This window comes from Salvelinus namaycush, chromosome 3 (genome assembly GCF_016432855.1).
Source record: "Salvelinus namaycush isolate Seneca chromosome 3, SaNama_1.0, whole genome shotgun sequence".
In the NCBI taxonomy this organism is placed as follows: Eukaryota; Metazoa; Chordata; class Actinopteri; order Salmoniformes; family Salmonidae; genus Salvelinus; species Salvelinus namaycush.
Genome location: NC_052309.1, coordinates 28,730,417 through 28,751,322, shown reverse-complemented (window position 1 = coordinate 28,751,322; position 20,906 = coordinate 28,730,417). Strand labels below are relative to the sequence as shown.

General features: G+C 44.2%; 1 protein-coding gene across 6 annotated transcripts in view; it reads right to left on the bottom strand.

Moving 5' to 3' along the window:
• LOC120045180 (ubiquitin carboxyl-terminal hydrolase 25-like) overlaps window positions 1-20,906 on the bottom strand; it is a 40,685-nt gene that overhangs the window by 12,303 nt on the left and 7,476 nt on the right. For 5 of the 6 annotated variants that reach the window (XM_038990136.1, XM_038990139.1, XM_038990140.1 and 2 more), the window contains exons 4-18: window positions 20,518-20,641; window positions 20,138-20,300; window positions 19,402-19,488; window positions 17,767-17,904; window positions 15,269-15,345; window positions 14,882-14,955; window positions 12,981-13,135; window positions 3,777-3,904; window positions 3,529-3,624; window positions 2,086-2,250; window positions 1,668-1,897; window positions 1,470-1,540; window positions 1,034-1,262; window positions 519-758; window positions 138-280 (exon numbers count right to left, since the gene is read on the bottom strand). In XM_038990136.1, coding sequence (XP_038846064.1) covers window positions 138-280; window positions 519-758; window positions 1,034-1,262; window positions 1,470-1,540; window positions 1,668-1,897; window positions 2,086-2,250; window positions 3,529-3,624; window positions 3,777-3,904; window positions 12,981-13,135; window positions 14,882-14,955; window positions 15,269-15,345; window positions 17,767-17,904; window positions 19,402-19,488; window positions 20,138-20,300; window positions 20,518-20,641 — 2,120 coding nt within the window. The remainder of the gene's footprint in view (window positions 1-137; window positions 281-518; window positions 759-1,033; window positions 1,263-1,469; window positions 1,541-1,667; window positions 1,898-2,085; window positions 2,251-3,528; window positions 3,625-3,776; window positions 3,905-12,980; window positions 13,136-14,881; window positions 14,956-15,268; window positions 15,346-17,766; window positions 17,905-19,401; window positions 19,489-20,137; window positions 20,301-20,517; window positions 20,642-20,906) is intronic. The other variant, XM_038990137.1, reaches the window with a different exon arrangement.

Below are 20,906 nucleotides of genomic sequence, written 5' to 3'. Positions count from 1 at the left end.
GTTGTGGGGTAGGCCTACGTGGTTCAGTAACAGAAGCGTAGGAGTAGTGGTTAACGTGGTTAAGAGGTGTATGCGTCCGAGTGTGTGTGTGTGTGTGTGTGTGTGTGTGTGTGTGTGTGAGAGATGTTTGGTCTTACTGCAGTAAGCAGTCCCTCAGGGCTCCTCTCCTCCTGCTGCTCGGCTGCAGCCTTGGAGATGGCCCTCTCTGTGTCCTCCTGCAGGTGCTTGGAGTCGTCTGTGGGGGACGGCTGCTCCATGTACTCTGGGTCCTGCTGAGGGCCTGGAGGAACCACACACAGACACAAACACATAAACCAACACTGCAGTGGAAGCACAAGTCTCTCATTGACAAATGTCATGAGTATCTGCCTAATATAATTTACACACTATTGTGCCAATTGGCCCCAACTGTGCTGGCCTGGAAATGTTATTGTCACACTTCCAGAAACTTTGGTCAAGGAGTAACCAGACCAGCTCAGTAGTGTTTAAATGTTGTAGAGAAGACCCCTGGTCCTCACCCCAGCTGTCTGGTGGACTGGGCTCTGTGCTCATAGGTTGATGGGATGTTGTTGTTTCTGCTGCTGCAGTGGCTGCAGCCAGGGCCAGCTTCTCCTGCTGGGCCTTGCGTGCCTGCAGGGTGTCCCACTCCTCGATCTCCTTGTCAAACAGGCCATTGTCCTCCTTCACGTATGCCTTCAGGTCCGAAGGGAGCTTATCAAGACCACTCAGCATCTGACCCGTCTCCTTATCAAACTCCTCTGCAGAGACACACACACAACCAGGCAGTCAGCTACAGTCACCAGGTGTATATTATAAACATGCTCAGAAATGGAAAGTCCTGTGCACGTACAGCATAAACAGACCCTAAGAATAACCAACAAGCTTGCCCATGTCGTAATTACATACTCTGAAAGGATAGTGATTACAGCTGCAATTACTGCTTTTTAACACAAGAACAAAGAAAATACAGTATACCATAACAAGAGAGGCAAAAGCCAAATAAATATATTTATCTACAGTGAGCGGTAGCTACCTTCTATGAGGAAAGGCTTCTTGTCGTTGATGTACATGAGGCAGTAGGCGCTGGCGTTGCGGTAGCCTCCGAACGAGTCCCTGACCAGCTCCTCCCAGGAGGACTTGGTGACCGAGATGTCGTTGTACTTCATCCAGCGCTGCTGGTGGGGGTCGTAGATGTAGGCCCAGTAATGGCCAGCGTTAGCCTGGCCCTCGTGCACTAGCACCGCATGCAGCCGGAACGGAACCTGGTAGCCAGCAGGGGGAGGGGGGGAAAAGGAGTGACCAGGAACACAATGCAATCCCCTGAGTTGTGTTAACTCAATGTGTGTTAAATGTGAGTGCTCTCAAATCAAGACAATAACACCTCCATTTGGTGTTTAAGTATTACAGCCAGTGAAAAACATTTTTTTGTGTGAAGGTGGTTCGTCAGGTTTAGGCAGGGCATCTCTTACCTGCATCATGGACTTGTCAGAGTACATCAGCTCGATGGTTCTGTGGATTCTGGATATGCTGCCCTGAAGATCTGGAGAAGCAAAATCAACCCATCATTAGAATTAAGATATTTGTGTGCTTGAGAGCATATGAGACAGATGGAGGTAAACAAGACGCTGTATTATACGAGGCTGTTTGAGGCCAGAGGTCGTACGTACCATGGGTGTCGTTCTCCACCTCACTCCTCCAGCGGTGCAGGCAGCCCTCCAGCACCCGGAGCTCCTCCTCAGTGATGTGGCGTGGGGCTGGGTGCATGGGCAGGTCAGGGGGCAGTCGGGAGTGGGTGAAGGGCTTGTGGATGGGCACCCTCTGCTGAGTGGAGGGAGCTTGGGTGGGGGCGGGGGACAAACCCTCTGGAAGGGTGCAGGAGGGACCCTGTTCGGCTGTGCTGTAATGTCAGGTGCAGACGAGTGTGAAGAAGTCAAAACCACAACTATGTACTTCTGAATCCCACTTATTTAACAGTTCAATCAGACAGAATTACTGAGAAAAAAAAGGTATCAGAAACATGTACACATGAACACTTAAATCCTGACACAAGGAGCGGTTGTAGCTGCATGGTGTTGCATGACTTGCCTTAGAGCGGGCAGCAGCTGCCCCGTTGTGCCACCGGGGGGTGCTGATGTGTCGATGTCCTCCAAGGGAGAGGTGCAGACTGGCTTACTGGAGGCAAACTCCATGGCGTACTGCAGGACATCTGCCAGAGGAAACCTCTTGGGACCAGAGCCATAGCTCAGATACCTGAGAGAGAGAGAGAGGGGGAAGAGAGAGGATGAAAGACTATCTATAAAGTGAAAGAGCATCTATAAACACCATACCAGCATATAAAATGTTAAATGCATTACGAAAGTGAGAAATTGTTAACAGAATGTGACTGCTGGGGACATGTTGTACATACCAACAATGCCAGAAATAAAACCAGTCGTTAATGATTACACTGTTCTGTTTTGTCTCCAGGAGTGGGTATTGTATTGTTGCTATGACTGTTGCTAGGGAATGACCAGTCATTTTGATAGTTTATCAATGTAAGAAAGTAAACAGAGGTGTGTGTGTGTAGGTGTATACGTGTTAGGGCTGGGCGATATGATCAAAATATCTCAATATTTATCATTTTTGATGGTATATAATGTCTCTGAATAATAACATTTCTAAATATGCTGTATGGGTAGTGGTTTTAATAGGCTTTCTCCATACTGTTCAACCAAACTTTCACAAAAATAGGAGGACAACACTGACAGTCTTATTTATAGAACTTTACATAGGAATCAGAATCTGGTACTCAACCAATGGTTACCATTTGCAGTTATTTGTTCAATTCAAGAATTTTTATAAATTTCTTAATGGCCTGCATCATGCACACTAATAATTCGATATTAAAATGGATTATGGCAGTAGGATGAAGCTGGGCCAATTGTACGCCACCCTATGGGACACCCGATCACGGCCGGTTGTGATACAGCCCAGGATTGAACCCGGGTCTGTAGTGACTTCTTAGACCACTGCGGCCCAAAATCATATTAACATTTAGAACTAACTATCATATTAAATCTGACTATCCACAATAATTGCATTATTGTGTGCATGTAACCGTACAGTGTCACGTTTTATTTCGTCTTAGTATGCCTCCATTTCATAAAAAAAAAAAAACATTACATTAATGAAGAATAATTATTATCCTCTATATTTTTGGCTTCAATTGCAGTTCTTACTGTTGTCCCTAGAGGTAGTTGGACAATTTCTAGGGGTCTATATGGCAAGCTTGCCCTCCTGAAGTTGTTGACTTGTTGTGCTAGAAAGTTAGCTAGCAGTTCTCAGCTGTTAGCAGTTTTCTTACTATAAAAATGGTTGAGCGCCATTTTTGTCATGAAGGAATTATTTTAATGTAAGAAATCAAACATTAAAATACCCTTGTAGACGGAAAAGTGACAACCCAAACCGGTCCGTGAATGAATAGTTATATAATTTCTTTATGGTTTACCCACCCATGTGTGTGTGAAAGCCTAGCTCAGTTTACTGTACCTCTCCAGACGCTGTTGAAGTAAAGTCAGTTGCTCTTTCAGTCTCCTGATCTCCTCTCGTTTAATCCTGGTGATCTCTCGGTTCCTGTCCATATACCTGATGAAAAACAACAGAAATCATACATGGAGAATCTCCGTTGAATGTGTTTTTTAGGCCAGGAATATGCTTAATCTGGGTCAGAGAAAAAGGCCCTAAACACAACACACACAATTTTCTTTGATATGCGAGTTGAATAACATTTTCCTTACCTGTCCATGTACAGCATGGAGGGGAACTCCAGCTTGTTGTGGATCTTCTCAGGTCGACCCAGGGCTTGGTTGAACTCAAATCTCGACAGTTCAAAGGTCAAGACAGGAGGAAGTTCGGTAAACCAATGCTGAGGGGGAAATTCCAAATATCATTATAATTGAGTTCCCGTTTTCTAAAATAGGTCATATGAGTCATTGGTTTTCCATAAACACCACATTTTAGAATGTTTTAATTGGGCCCTTCTTAATGAGTAGTTTTGAGTAGCGTGTTTAGAAATCATTCCTACATGACTCGCCTGTCCCACTAATATTGTTGTGTCTCCAGTCTATTATTTATGTCCAAGCAGACATCGATGGTATATACACTGAGTGTACAAAACATTAGGAACACCTGCTCTTTCCATGAAGCTATGATCCCTTACACCTGTTAAATCCACTTCAATCATTGTAGATGAAGGGGAGGAGACAGCTTAAAGGATTTTTAAGCCTTGAGACAATTGAGAAACGGGCTGCGGTCCAAACACATTTATAACCCCTCAGCCCTTACGCTATCCACTTTCCCTCGGGGGAATCCCCATCGAAACCGGATACAGTTTGACTGCCATCTTAAGGGGAGGTCCAATTCACTAACGTTGCCTCCTCAGCCATCAATTTAGTTCGAGGGAGCAAGTGAACAACTTTTCACTTGCGGGGTTGATATGACCCACAATTCAATGCAAACTGTAGTCACATGTCAAACTCTGGTGGCCGTGAAGTTTCGGCATGTCATAAAAAAGTATGAAGCTAACTTGCTAAAACACATACACTAGTGATGCACTGAAATTACATTTTTGGCCGAGAGCGATATCTTATATTTTCCTTGCCAAAAAGAAACAATACCCGATATTTAAAATTTTTGTGGCCTTTTAAGCATTAACACACACACACACACACACACACACACATGGACGCAGCGGTCTAAGGCACTGCATCTCAGTGCAAGAGGAGTCACTACAGTCCCTGGTTCGAATCCAGGCTGTATCACATCCAGCCATGATTGGGAGTCTCATAGGGCAGCGTTAAATTGGCCCAGCATAGTTTGGGCCGTCATTGTAAATAAGAATTTGTTCTTAACTGACTTGCCTAGTTAAATAAAAGGTTACACACACACACAAAAAAGTTATTTTGCTGGTATTTACTTAGGTCTCCATTACCACATTGATTACACTATCACTCGTATTTCATATGTCACAACGATACGTATGCTATGATGCTGGTAAAGTTGTCTAGCGCACGTACAGTGCTGGTCATAAAAAAAAGCTAGCTAGCTCATGGATGCAAACTATGTAGTTCTTCACCAAAAACATAGCAAAACGACAATGTTTCATTAGTTATAGTTAGCTAGCTAACTATATTGCTAGGTGTCATCTAAAATAACCCTAATTTATAAGACAGTTCTTATTTGATTAATGGTGGTCGGACCCATCTATGTGAACTTAGCCACAATAAGGATTAGCCACAGTAGTTGACTTTGCGCTTAGCCTTCAAAATAAAAGTACTACTATTTGTATTCATTTGCATCACTGTCAGACATACTTTTATTTTGAAGGCAAACTGCAAATTCCACTATTGTGCCTAATCCTTATAATCCGGTCTGGTCGAGTTTCACTAGCCAGATGAAGCTAGCTGGCTGCTTATAACGTTAACTTTGGGCAACAGGGTTAAGTAGCTGGCTAGCTATTTATTTTCATGAACTGAAGTTCAATTTCAATAGGCGAACAACAAGTGGCTACCTAGCTAATACTTACTCACAAGGATTCCTAAATCATTGCTACGAATAATGAAAATGGCCGGTGTTTGCAGACTTTTTTGTACAGCTTTGACAGTGCTACTGTATCTTTTTTTGACACGCAAAAAAGACCCAAACGGAGTTCCATAGTATGTATGTCGTGAAGCTAATAGCAGTGACGCTATTACTGTGTAACTCCGGTAGGGCAACATCATCGGAAAAATAGCACACTTGGTAGTGTGTACCGGTGCTCGACCAGTCGGCGTAAGCCAGGACAGAGAACGGTTGATTGTCAAGGGCAATGAATTCCATTATCTTGGCTTTAATGGATTTCGCCTTTGAGTTGTCAAAGGACTGCTCAACTTGTTGACTGCTCTATCCACACAGCAGACATTGTGGGCTAGGTTAGAATGCTGTGTTGCACGTGTAGCGCAACATTTTACGTGGCGTCTACGTCCTGTACCTATGTTATATAGGTATGCACGGTAGCTTTGACATCGGCGTTAAACTAGACATCGGGCCGATACCGATGTTGGCATTTTTAGCTAATATCGTCCGATTCCGATATGTTCACCGATATATCGTGCATCCCTAACACACACACTTACTTGTTGGTACCCTTACAGCTCATTGAAATAATGCTTAATTCCTCCTGAAAAGCGATGGAATTAAAAGCTATTTTATCATGTATACTTGCATGCCTTTGGTATGTCAAAGAATAAAGCAAAGAAGCTGTGAAAAGAGATGAATTATTGCTTATTTTACAAAGATATTCCAAAATGGCCTGGACACATTTGTTGGTACCTCTTAGAAAAGATAATAAATAATTGGATTAGTGATATTTCAAACTAATGTGTTTCTTTAATTAGTATCACACGTCTCCAATCTTGTAATCAGTCATTCAGCCTATTTAAATGGAGTAAAGTCGTCACTATGCTGTTTGGTATCATTGTGTGCACCACACTGAACATGGACCAGAGAATGCAAAGGAGAGATTTGTCTGAGGAGATCAGAAAGAAAATATTAGACAAGCATGGTAAAGGTAAAGGCTACAAGACCATCTCCAAGCAGCTTGATGTTCCTGTGACAACAGTTGCAAATATTATTAACAAGTTTAAGGTCCATGGAGCTTTTGCCAACCTCCCTGGGCGCGGCCGCAAGAGGAAAATCGACCCCAGATTGAACAGAAGGATAGTGCGAATGGTAGAAAAAGAACTAAGCATAACTGCCAATGAGATACAAACTGAACTCCAAGGTGAAGGTACGTCAGTTTCTGATCGCTCCATCTGTCACTTTTTGAGCGAAAGTGGGCTCCATGGAAGAAGACCCAGGAGGACTCCACTTTTGAAAGAAAAACATAAAAAAGCCAGACTGGAATTTGCTAAAATGCATATTGACAAGCCACAATCCTTCTGGGACAATGTCCTTTGGACAGATGAGTCAAAACTGGATATTTTTGGCAAGTCACATCAGCTCTATGTTCACAGACGAAAAAATTAAGATTAAAGAAAAGAACACCATACCTACAGTGAAACATGGAGGAGGCTCAGTTATGTTTTGGGGCTGCGTTGCTGCGCCTGGCACAGGGTGCCATGAATCTTTGCAGGGCACAATGAAATCTCAAGACTACCAAGGCATTCTGGAGTGAAACGTACTGCCCAGTATCAGAAATCTCTGTCTCAGTAGCAGGTCATGGGTCCTCCAACAGGATAATGACGCAAAACACACAGCTAAAACGCACCCAAGAATGGATAAGAACAAAACATTGGACTATTCTGAAGTGGCCTTCTATGAGTCCTGATCTGAATCCTATCGAACATCTATGGAAAGAGCTGAAACTTGCAGTCTGGAGAAGGAACCCATCAAACCTGAGACAGCTGGGGCAGTTTTCTCAGGAAGGGTGGGCCAAACTATCTGTTAACAGGTGCAGAGCAACAGAAAATGTTTGATTGAGGTGATTGCCTCTAAAGGTGGTGCATCAAAATATTAGGTTAAGGGTCCCATCATTTTTGTCAATGCCATTTTCATTTGTTTCATTATTTACAATATTATGTTGAATTTAAAAAAAATCAACAGCAAAGTCTGATTTCTATTAAATATGTAATAAACAATTTAAGAGAAAATTGTGCATTCTTTGTTTTTTGTGGAGGGGTACCAACAAATTTGAGCGTCCATCCGTATATAAACTCAGCAAAAAAAGAAACGCCCTTTTTCAGGACCCTGTCTTTCAAAGATATATTTTTATGAATTAACTTCACAGATCCTTATTGTAAAGGGTTTAAACACTGTTTCTCTTGCTTGTTCAATGAACCATAAACAATTAATGAGCATGCACTTGTGGAACAGTCGTTAAGACACTAACAGCTTACAGACGGTAGGCAATTAAGGTCACAGTTATGAAAACTTAGGACACTAAAGAGGCCTTTCTACTGACTCTGAAAAACACCAAAAGAAAGATGCCCAGGGTCCCTGCTCATCTGCGTGAACGTGCCATAGACATGCTACAAGGAGGCATGAGGACTGCACATGTGGCTAGGGCAATAAATTGCAATGTCCGTACTGTGAGACACCGAAGACAGCGCTACAGGGAGACAGGACGGACAGCTGATCGTCCTCGCAGTGGCAGACCACGTGTAACAACACCTGCACAGGATCGGTACATCCGAACATCACACCTGCGGGACAGATACAGTACACCAGGAACGCACAATCCCTCCATCAGTGCTCAGACTGTCCGCAATAGGCTGAGAGAGGCTGGACTGAGGGCTTGTAGGCCTGTTGTAAGGCAGGTCCTCACCAGACATCACCAGCAACAACGTTGCCTATGGGCACAAACCCACCGTCGCTGGACCAGACAGGACTGGCAAATAGTGCTCTTCACTGACGAGTCGCGGTTTTGTCTCACCAGGGGTGATGGTCGGAATCGCGTTTATCGTCGAAGGAATGAGCGCTACACCGAGGCCTGTACTCTGGAGCGGGATCGATTTGGAGGTGGAGGGTCCGTCATGGTCTGGGGCGGTGTGTCACAGCATCATCGGACTGAGCTTGTTGTCATTGTAGGCAATCTCAACGCTGTGCGTTACAGGGAAGACATCCTCCTCCCTCATGTGTTACCCTTCCTGCAGGCTCATCCTGACATGACCCTCCAGCATGACAATGCCACCAGCCATACTGCACGTTCTGTGCATGATTTCCTGCAAGACAGGAATGTCAGTGTTCTGCCATGGCCAGCGAAGAGCCCGGATCTCAGTCCCATTGAGCACATCTGGGACCTGTTGGATCAGAGGGTGAGAGGGCTAGGGCCATTCCCCCCAGAAATGTCCGGGAAATTGCAGGTGCCTTGGTGGAACATCTCACAGCAAGAACTGGCAAACCTGGTGAGCAGTCCATGAGGAGATGATGCACTGCAGTACTTAATGCAGCTGGTGGCCACACCAGATACTGACGGTTACTTTTGATTTTAACCCCCCCTTCGTTCAGGGACACATTATTACATTTCCGTTAGTCACGTCTGTGGAACTTGTTCAGTTTATGTCTCAGTTGTTGAATCTTATGTTCATACAGATATTTACACATGTTAAGTTTGCTGAAAACAAACAGTTGATAGTGAGAGGATGTTTCTTTTTTTGCTGAGTTTATAGATCATTTATTTGGCAAATTGGCTTAGTCTCATAGTGAGGAGTCTACAAAACGTTGCTAGATTCATAAGCATTTTTTGCAATTCTGAAATGTATTGGAATAAATATTACTAAACTATAAAACTAGCTAGCCAGCTATGGGTAACTGTAGCTAGCTACCTGACAGGAGGGCTACCTAGCTATGTTAGCTTACTAGGTACATTAATAGCTTTAGGCTAGTTGTTTTTAAGCTCAACTTCAAGATTTCCACCAAGGACCGTGCCTCTCCGATCACCACTCTCTCTCGCTTGGGCAAGGGACATTTAAGGTATACTCGGACGTGACGATGTAAAACAACATTCAAGGGCTGAGGGTTTAGGGCAGAGGGCTGTCTACTTTGAGTTTGAAACACAGCCATGGATTGTGTGTGTGTGCCATTCAGAGTGTGAATGAACAAGACAAGATTTAAGTGCCTTTGAACATGGTATGGTAGTAGGTGCCAGGCGCACCGATTTGAGTGTGTCAAGAACTGCAACACTGCTGGGTTTTTCACACTTGTGTATCAACAATGGTCCACCATCCAAAAGAAATCCAGTCAACGACGAATTGAGGCTGTTGAGGGCAACTCACTATTAGGAAGGTGTTCTTAATGTTTCGCATACTGGGTCCAGTAAAGAGGGCTCAGTTCCAGGTCCATCTGTAATGTGAGGGGGACTAGTAATTAGCTAGTCACAGCTGCTGTGATGTGGGGCTGGCGACCAAGGCTGAGGCAAGGCTAACCCCGGCCAGGGGTCAACGCCAGGCTAGCAGGGTCATAGCAAAGGTCAGATGTCACAGGCTAGGCCAACGCTGTGGGAGTCTGTCGGTCCCCCACTGAATCCCCGGAATTATTCAAGTGCCCGTCAATTTTTAAAGTAGGCCAAGATGGGCTGTTTTAAATCAAATTGTATTTGTCACATGTGCGTAGACATCACCATGAAATGCTTACTTACAAGCCCTTAACCAACAGTGGGGTTCAAGAAGAGTTAAGAATATATTTACCAAATAAACTAAAAAGTAACACAAAATAACAATAACGAGGCAATATACAGGGGGTACCGGTACCAAGTCAATGTGCGGGGGTAAAGGTTAGTCGAGGTAATTTGTACATGTTGGTAGGGATGAAGTGACTATGCATACAGTTGAAGTCGGACGTTTACATACACCTTAGCCAAATACATTTTAACTCAGTTTTTCACAATTATTGACATTTAATCCTAGTACAAATTCCCAGTCTTAGGTCAGTTAGGAACACCACGTTATTTTAAGAATGTGAAATGTCAGAATAAGCGTAGAGAGAATGATTTAATTCAGATTTAATTTCTTTCATCACATTCTCAGTGGGTCAGAAGTTTACATACACTCAATTAGTATTTGGTAGCATTGCCTTTAAATTATTTAACTAAGGTCAAACGTTTCAGGTAGCCTTCCACAAGCTTCCCACAATAAGTTGGGTGAATTTTGGCCCATTCCTCCTGACAGAGCTGGTGTAACTGAGCCAGGTTTGTAGGCCTCCTTGCTCACACATGCTTTTTCAGTTCTGCCCAGAAATGTTCTATGGAATTGAGCTCAGGGCTTTGTGATGGCCACTCCAATACTTTGACTTTGTTGTCCTGATGCCATTTTGCCACAACTTTGGAAGTATGCTTGGGGTCATTGTCCATTTGGAAGACCCATTTGCGACCAAGCTTTAACTTCCTGACTGATGTCTTGAGATGTTGCTTCAATATAATCCACAATTTTCTTACCTCATGATGCCATGTATTTTGTGAAGTGCACCAGTCCTTCCTGCAGCAAAGCACCCCCACAACATGATGCTGCCACCTCCATGCTTCACGGTTGGGATGGTGTTTTTCGGCTTGCAAGCCTCCCCCTTTTTCCTCCAAACATAATGATGGCCATTATGGCCAAACAGTTCTATTTTTGTTTCATCAGACCAGAGGACATTTCTCCAAAAAGTACGATCTTTGTCCCCATGTGCAATTGCAAACCGTAGTCTGGCTAATTTATGGCGGTTTTGGAGCAGTGGCCTCTTCCTTGCCGAGCGGCCTTTCAGGTTATGTCGATATAGGACTTGTTTTACTGTGGATATAGATACTTTTGTGCCCGTTTCCTCCAGCATCTTCACAAGGTCCTTTGCTGTTGTTCTGGGATTGATTTGCACTTTTCGCACCAAAGTACGTTCATCTCTAGGAGACAGAACGCGTCTCCTTCCTGAGCGGTATGACGGCTGCGTGGTCCCATGGTGTTTATACTTGCGTACTATTGTTTGTACAGATGAACGTGGTACCTTCAGGCGTTTGGAAATTGCTACCAAGGATGAGCCAGAATTGTGGAGGTCTACAATTGTTTTTCTGAGGTTTTGGCAGATTTATTTAGATTTTCCCATGATGTCAAGCAAAGAGGCACTGAGTTTGAAGGTAGGCCTTGAAATACATCCGCAGGTACACCTCCAATTGACTCAAATTATGTCAATTAGCCTATCAGAAGCTTCTAAAGCCATGACATAAGTTTCTGGAATTTTCCAAGCTGGTTAAAGGCACAGTCAACATAGTGTATGTAAACTTCTGACCCACTGGAATTGTGATACTGTGAATTCTAAGTAAAATAATCTGTATGTAAACAATTGTTGGAAAAATTACTTGTGTCATACACAAAGTAGAAGTCCTAACCGACTTGCCAAAACTATAGTTTGTTAACAAGAAATTTGTGGAGTGGTTGAAAAACGAGTTTTAATGACTCCAACCTAAGTGTATGTAAACTTCCGATTCCAACTGTAGATAATAAACAGCGAGTAGCAGCAGTGTACAAAACCAAGGGGGGGGGGGGGGTCAATGTAAATAGTTCGGTGGCCATTTGATTAATTGTTCAGCAGTCTTATGGCTTGGGGTAGAAGCTGTTAAGGAGCCTTTTGGTCCTAGACTTGGCGCTCCGGTACCGCTTGCCGTGCTGTAGCAGAGAAAACTGTCTATGACTCGCGTGACTGGAGTCTCTAACAATTATTTGGGCTTTCCTCTGATACCGCCTATTATATAGGTCCTGGATGGCAGGAAGCTTGGCCCCAGTGATATACTGGCCGTACACACTACCCTCTGTAGCGCCTTACGGTCAGATGCTGAGCAGTTGCCATACCAGGCGGTGATGCAACCGGTCAGGATGCTCTCAATGGCGCAGCTGTAGAACTTTTTGAGGTTCTGGGGACCCATGCCAAATCTTTTCAGTCTCCTGAGGGGGAAGCCCTCTTCACAACTGTCTTGGTGTGTTTGGAACATGATAGTTCGTTGGTGATTTGGACACCAATGAACTTGAAACTCTCGACCCACTCCACTAAAGCCCCGTCGATGTTAATTGGGGCCTGTTCGGCTGTCTCATCGTTGTCGATGATCAGAACATGGGAATGGTGAAATACATCTAACTAGATCTAACAAAGACACAGCATTCTGTAGTGGATAATTATTACACTGTTGTGTCGTTAGCAAACTTAATGATGGTGTTGGAGTCGTGTTTGGCCGCGCAGTCGTGGGTGAACAGGGAGTACAGGAGAGGACTAAGCCCCAGTGTTCAGGATCAGCAATCACAGTTTAGTGGGCTACTGATAACATTTGGTAGTTGAACAGTAGCGTAATGGTACTTCTTTTTTGCCTGTACATTGTGTGAATAACCATAGATTTGGAAGATGTTTTTGAGTTTCATTCTCCCTTTTACACATCTATTACGGTTAAAATGCCAAACTCCACTGTCAGTTGTTGTTGGTGCGTCTCAGAGAGCAGCAGCACTGACCTCCTGTCCAGACTTGGCAGAGTTCTCTGCAGATGAGTGTAGGGACTCGATCTCCCCCTCGATCATGGCTGCCTCTAAACACTCGTGCAGGTCCTTAAAGCCATTCACCTGCAGAGGGTACTGCCCGAACATCTCTGTGTTCTCAAACTTCTTTCCTGTGAGGAAGGGAACAGGAGCACAGAAATGTAAACTACATTTATGTACCTCACAATAACAGTTGTGGCCATAACCAACAACTAATTAAAGAAGCACTGGGATTTGGTAGAGGCAGTTGAACCCGATTATGCAATACTACTCCTCCGAGGTGCGGTCCCATGGCCTAGCCCTAGCTTGCTTGTGAGCACGTGCCATATGGGGAGGCTAGGGAGAAAGTGGCCCAGGCGTGTGAGAGAGGAGAGACCCATTTCACACTAATTTATCAGCCAGGCCTGGTTTCAAATAGGATTTGTTAAGTTTCAAATGCTTTAAGTATTTGATTGAGCCTGCCTGGGATGCCAGATGGGCAGGGTTTATACCTTTTCCATTGGTCCATTGCGCCAGGCAAGCTCAACCAAACAAAGAAGACAAATAACATTTGAACCCAGATGTGGCCATCACATCCACTAACTGACTAAATACAGCACAGAGCCTCAGCCGACCCACTGCACTGACTACAGCACCTGAGTGCTGACTGACCAGAAAAAAAAAACAGAACCCAGGGAGTGGAGAGGGAACGCTAGCGGACATGCAAATGAGGCATGAAGGTCATAAGAAGAGCAGAAGCTGCCTTGCTGGCCCAGCTTTGTGTCTGGCGGTTCTGAGCCAGTATTGTCATGCATAATAAGCACAATGTCAATCAGACGTCAAGGTCCTCCAGGATCAATGCTCTGCAGCCCCGGTACTTTTACATGTGCCACATCTCATTAAAGATGACCTTCAGGATCTTAAGCACAACAAATTCATAACATATTTCTTTACAGTCTCAGAGGTTGGGGGGGCTAAGCTGACATATGGCATTGTGTTAAGATGGATCATTTAGCTATTTGATTTTGAATTTTAGGAGCCCTTTATGTATACATTTTTAAAAATAACATTCCTAAATGGCAAAAAGGACAGTCCAAAAATAAATGACAAGAAACAAGGTTTTGAAGTGTCTGTCCTATATCTAGGAGATATTTAACCCCTTTTTTGGGTAATCACAAAACTACCTTCATACTTCCATTAATTTTTAAAACCAGTACCGGTTACCTTCAGACGATTCTTGTGACACTTGTGTGAGAACAGCATCGTGTTCATGAGAGTGGTCATAATAGTTTGTAGTTCAAACTTTTCGGACGCTACAGACATTTTCGTAAGAAGACCGATTTCTGGGACATCGCATGGTCTGGACAAACACCGCTCTAGCTCTGCCACCCTTCACCGCAGATGCGGAAGTGTGACACTGGCGGCGGATGCAGTGGATTGAGAAAAAAAAACACCTCTCTAGCTTAAAACTGACGGATTTTGATGGGGATTTTTTTATTATGTAACTTAGATTGATGCACTGATGCGTCAATAGACCCTAGGAGGATATAGTACGAATTGGATTCGCAATATAAATCATACGAATTGGACAAAAAAAAGGACGAACATATCATACGAAATGGATGACCTAGTACACAATTTGATGACGTAGCACACAAAAACAGGGACCACCTTTGGCTCGTGAGCACCACTTTCAAAACTACTGTCTGAAATTATACAAACATTTGAGAGTGCATCTTTAAAACAAGGTCACCTTTCATTATCGGGGGCAAGTACACGCTCTCCCTCTCTCATTGCTGCTACTGCTACAGACGGCTGAGACTCATCTCTCTATCACTCTCCAGTCATCTATCCTCCTACACCAGGGGCGTTCTAACATGTTTGCTTCCCTCTCTTACCTTCCAGAACCCCCACAGCCTGGAAGCGGCCATAGAACAGCTCAACCATCGGGTTCTTTGGCTTCTCACCCTCTCTGGGAACGGAAAGAGGTCAGAGTCAAAACACACACTGGGGTGTCACAGTGTGCGCACACACGCACGCACGCACACACACGCAAGAGGATGTTTAGGCCTCTAAGCTATGTGAATAATGATCCTAGCCCCTTTTGCACAGGTACCTTCATAAAATTCTTACTAAATTCACTACGGTACATACTGTATGAAAACACAGAGGGCATGTGTCCCATTGTCCCCTAGGAGGATTAATCACAGCGTGTGTGTGTGTGTGTTTCATGTGCTTTTATAGACATATGATGTGTGTGACATTAGCGAGGTGTTTTTCCATACCTGTCCTCCTCTGCCTTCATCTGGAAGGCATCCTCCAACCAGTCCAACAGCTTGTGTGTAAACTCACTGACATCCTGCTGTTCCGGGAACACAGAGACAAAACAGACCAATTACAACACTACTTACAAGTAGCACACAAAGACAAACCAATTAGAAAGCTGCTTTCAGGGCACACCATAGAGAGACCGGACAATTAGAACAATGCTTTAAGGGAAACTGTGAGGAGTGAAGAGTTTACACAGGCTCCAACTATGCCCAGTAGCACAGGTCCAATCACTTAAAATCACTGTATAATATAATAGGCCTAGAACTCCTAGACCTAGAGAACTTAGCCAAGGTTTAAAACATGGAAAGAAGGTAAGTGGGATTATACTGAGGGACTCATAAATTGCTAAAGTCGATTTATATTCCCCCAGTTGGGTCAAATGTAATTGTTAGGCTTCAAAAGCAACCAACAGCCCAGAAGATCCTTTACAGATGTCCATTGCACCCTCTGATTGGGGTCAACGCTTCTCTAACCCCAGACACACGAAGGGGCAAGAGCAGAGCGCACTGCAGACATTACTGATGAGTACAGTGGTCAGACGGCCGACCTCACAGGACCTTAACAGAAACATTAGCTCATCATTATCAGGTTTTGGGGGGCAGACACTGAACAGTTTTGGGACTGTGTCATATTACCATTACATTACAGCATAAAGGAGCTAATCGTGTTCTAGGGATTAACATTATAGACAAGCGTGGTTGATGGTGTCAGGGAGACAGGGGAGGGCCTGGTGTTCCAACTTCCGCTGTTTCACTGGGCCTTGTTACCCTTGCTGACTCAGCCAAATAGTTAAGGGAGGGGTCAGTCCTCTGCCAAAGAGACAAGGGACAATGGGACGGTAGGAGAGAATTCTAATCATGTATTTACTTACTGACAAAACAATGGTATACAAAGACATACTTTGTGTATATAGTGTATATCAGATATGTAAGTGGACACCCCTTCAAATTAGTGGATTTGGCCATTTCAGCCACACCCTTTGCTGACAGGTGTATAAAATCAAGCACACAGCCATGCAATCTCCATAGACAAGCATTGGCAGTTGATAGAAGCCACAATCGGCAATACTAAAGCTGACCTAGCACCCACTTTTTTTTTATACAAAAAACAAACAAATGGCAGTAGAATGGCCTTTCTGAAGAGCTCAGTGACATTCAACATGGCACGGTCATAGAATGCCACCTTTCCAACTATTTAGTTCGTCAGATTTCTGCCCTGCTAGAGCTGCCCCGGTCAACTGTAAGTGCTGTTATTGTGAAGTGGAAACGTCTAGGAGCAACAACGTTTCAGTTGCGAAGTGGTAGACCACACAAGCTCACAGAACAGGACCACCGAGTGCTGAAATGTGTTGCAACCACACTCACTACCGAGTTCCAAACTGCCTCTGGAAGCAACGTCAGCACAAGAACTGTTCGTCAGTAGCTGTTCGTCAGTGAGCAGCTGCCTAAGATAACTATGCGCAATGCCAAGCGTTGGCTGGAGTGGTATAAAGCTTGCTGCCATTGGACTCTGGAGCAGTGGAAGGGCGTTCTCTGGAGTGATCAATCACAATTCACCACAGGGCAGTCCGATGAACGAATCTGGATTTGGCGGATGCCATGAGAACCTGCACCAATGCATAGTGCCAACTGTACATTTTGATGGAGGAATAATGATCAGTTTTTTTTATTTTCATGGTTTCAGGATAGGCCCCTTAGTTCCAGTGAAGGGAAATCTTAATGCTACAGCATACAATGACATTCTAGACAATTCTGTGTTTCCAACTTTGTGGCAACAGTTTGGGGAAGGCTCTTTCCTGTTTCAGCATGACAATGCCCCCGTGCACAAAGTGAAGTCCAATAGTTTGTCGAGATCGGTGTGGAAGAACTTTGCTGGCCTGCACAGAGCCCTGACCTCAACCCCATTGAACACCTTTGGGATGAATTGGAACTCCAACTGCTCGTGGTTGAATGGAAGCAAGTCCCCACAGCAATATTTCAACAACTAGTGGAAAGTTATAGCAGCAAAAGGGGGACAAACTCCATGTTAATGCCCATGATTTTGGAATGACATGTTCAAAGAGCAGGTGTCCACATACTTTTGGTAATGTAGTGTACAATAAACATTGTTCTACTGGAGTAGAATAACCACATTCAAATTGATTGCTCAATAAAAGCATTTGCTCCAGTCAGACATTTATTTTACAGCAAGCCCCTCTAGCCCTGTCCATGTACCCCATAGTTACACTTTCTGGATCAAATAATACACAGAATTTGATCACACCAGATGTCTGGATGACTATGGATGGCATAGCTGGCTTCATAAATAATTTTTTCTTGCCTTGCCACTGTGCTGTTGCTTGCTTTTTGAGGGGTCTAGGATGGGTTACTGTAAAGCACTTTGTGACAACTGTTTATGTAAAAAAGGCATTATAAATACATTTGAATGGTAGAGTGATAGCTAGGAGGTTTACCTGCTGAGACTCGCTGGACTTGAAGGCGTCCTTGAGGATCTCCACGGCGCGCGATGGGTCAACGTACTTCCTCTTAGAACCCACCATGAGTGAGAAAAGGTTTCTCAGCTCCTGCATGAAGGGCAGGTTCCTGTGCTCCTAAGGAACGACAACAGGAACAACACACAGGGATGTTAGTTACCATGACAACTCGCCTTCTAGAGTAAGGGAATAATGGTTTCCAAATCAGTCATATTCCAGAGTTTTAATGTTAACCATCTTTCAGACCGTAGAGACTGCATTGAGAAGTAATACTATTATAATATTTTCACATTCAGTGCTTTATGATGGTGGTAGTGTGCCTATCAAAATAGGAAGAACGGGTATATCCCCAGTTTATGCGAGGGAATGTGTTTTTCTGTTGGATCCTTAGCTGACCCAGTAAATCTGAGCTGGTGCGAGATGTGACAACCAGAGGGTGTCCTCCACTGCTCTATATACAGTAGGACACTGACTGGATGACTGCACCACAACTACTGGCAATGAGTTATAAATGACACACTAAGCCTATGGTAGGTGTTAAAAGCAAAGAGCAAAGCCTTGCTTCGAAGTCGAGCCTTGTTGACAGAAAAGAGCAGATTAAAAGAAAACTAGAGCAAGGTTCTCTCGGTGCTCAAGGGTTGCGGCTATTGATGACAGGTTAGGGTCCAAGCCCTAAAAGGATTGAGTATGGGAGCCCTTCTGTTGAAAAACGATAAAAAAGGGGCAATATTACCACTTGCCCCACGAGACGCCGTAGCAACAACATAGCCAGAAACTCTTCCTCAAAATAGTCTGAGTTTCTCAAGTCAAAATATGTGCAGGAAAACTAGTCTTCTCTCTTTGAATGAAAACAAACACTTCATGTTCCACTCCTACTAGGAGTAGTACTGTTGACCAATCACCGAAGAAGGGGGGTAGACTTTGGCTACCGAACTTCAACTTGCCTCAAGAAAATATTATTTCACGAACAGCTGAAAAAAAAACCTGCCCAAAGACCATGACGAACAAAAACATCAAGATTTCGGGCATAATGCGCAAACTGTTTAGACTGTCGCTATATGGCAACAGCAGCAGAGGCTTATCCCAGATCGGCAGATGTGCGCTAACCACTAACCCTATGGAGTGCTCCATGGGAAGCGGGTGGGAGGAACGTGCTGTGCAGATAAGATTGCAGTTGTGGAAACCAATGAGGAAAAGACTGCAGCTGCTACAGAGAGAGGGGGGTGCTAAATAGACAGGGCAGTCAGCGGGAGCGTGAACCACTGGAACCTGGGGGGAAATCAGATCATGCTGCAACCAAATAGAGATGTTGCACAGTGAGGGTATTTACAACCCAGAGAGTCAAGCCTCTCTTCAGAGGGCCACTGCCCAGCTCAGAGGCTAACAGGAATGACAGCTGTCCAGCTGAGGGCCATGGATCTCAAAGTCAGGAGAGAGCTAACCGGACCTTTCCCCAGCTATCGCCTATAGGGTTTAACATATGTTCCTAACAGAAGGGGAGTTTTTCAGTGCCACTATCTCTGTAGCGTATTGGTCCGGTGGATTTGACCTAAGCTTCACTGCTGAGAGTTGATATGAGTTGTCTGGGTGAGTGGAGGACGATAGGTGGTTCACCTTCTGGTTGCGAGGCAGGTCCTGGACTCTGGCAGGAGGGGAGTAATGCAGCACCAGCCTCTGGAACTCCAGCAGGTTGAACAGAGACTAGAAACAAACAGAAACCAGTCAGCTTTCTTGAATAACATTAATTTAGCTTTGAATCAGCACTAAACATTTGTGCACTATCAAAAGAGATCATGCATGTTGCTGTACAGTGAGGTAGTCAACAGCTGTTTTACTATGGATGTTATCACACTGTTGCTGCTAGCTGGAATGCTGTATGGGTATGATGGATTACAGAAGATTGTTAGCGTTCGAAGTTACGAACCAAACTTCCATACCTTTTGAAAAAAGGATTAAATAATTAGTAAAGGAGAATAATTAGTGGAGTTGTCACTTTATTTTATCACCTGCTTTCATTGAATCTCTAATTGTGGTTAGAGACCGAACTGAAATGTGTGACTGCTGTCTCCTTAAGGAGTCCCATTACACACAGACAGACAGGGACCATGTGACAGTGTATCCAGTGTTCATTCAGAATATTTCAGCTCACTTTACCCTCTACTAGGGGGTCTATACATTAACAACGTAATCCATATCTTATGACGGAGAGGGCTAGTCTTTCCAAGTCTCTCTAGAAAGAACTCTACATCTATGCCATAAGAGGATGAGGGTCAAGGCCTATATTGAATACATTACATTGATATAGGATGTTTAGCAGAGTCAAAATGGAGGGTGTGTGTTTATCCCCCACCTGGATGACGGCGCTGAACCAGCAGGTGTTGCCCACGTTCTTGAGCCCAACGGGGCAGTTCTCCATCCTTTTCCTGTCGTGAGGGTTGGGCGAGTCACTCCACACCTCCGTGTGTGTCCGCTTCAGGCTCGCCTTGTTCTCCGCTATGCTGGCCTCCAGAACTCTGCAAAGAGTACAACAAGTTAAAGAAAAAATATAATTTTGATGAAAGTGTTATTATTTCAAAGCCCTAACATGAATAAAGCATATTAGCGAAACTGCACAGCGACTTGCTCAGTCTGATCCTCTCAAATGCGCAGATCGTTGACATTTTTCCACTCAAACTCCCTGAATGCTAGTCCTCTCCCCTCAGCCCAGCTGATGGCGTGACGGTGGTGTACCTGCTGATGGCTTGCTCCTCGTCGGTGATGCCCGTCTCCCTGAAGGCCCGGCTGGACTCCTCCAGGCTGAGAGCGATAGCCCTCTGGAGGTCATCTTTATCATCACCAGTCAGGTCAATCACGTCTAAAACAACACATACGTACAACTCCTTACTTACATACACACATATACATACTTACATTACTTAGACCTTCTTCATAACATAACTCAAGCTTTTCACACCAATCTTCCACTGACATCAATGCACGATTTATGCTTAAAGTTAAGTACTCCAAGTTAAAATCCCACCCTTACTGATTTTATAATCCGAGTCATGCTGCGGTGTTTCACAGACAGACTGAGAGGAAAGGGCAGACAGACAATATCCTTTTTTTATCCCAGCTTAAAA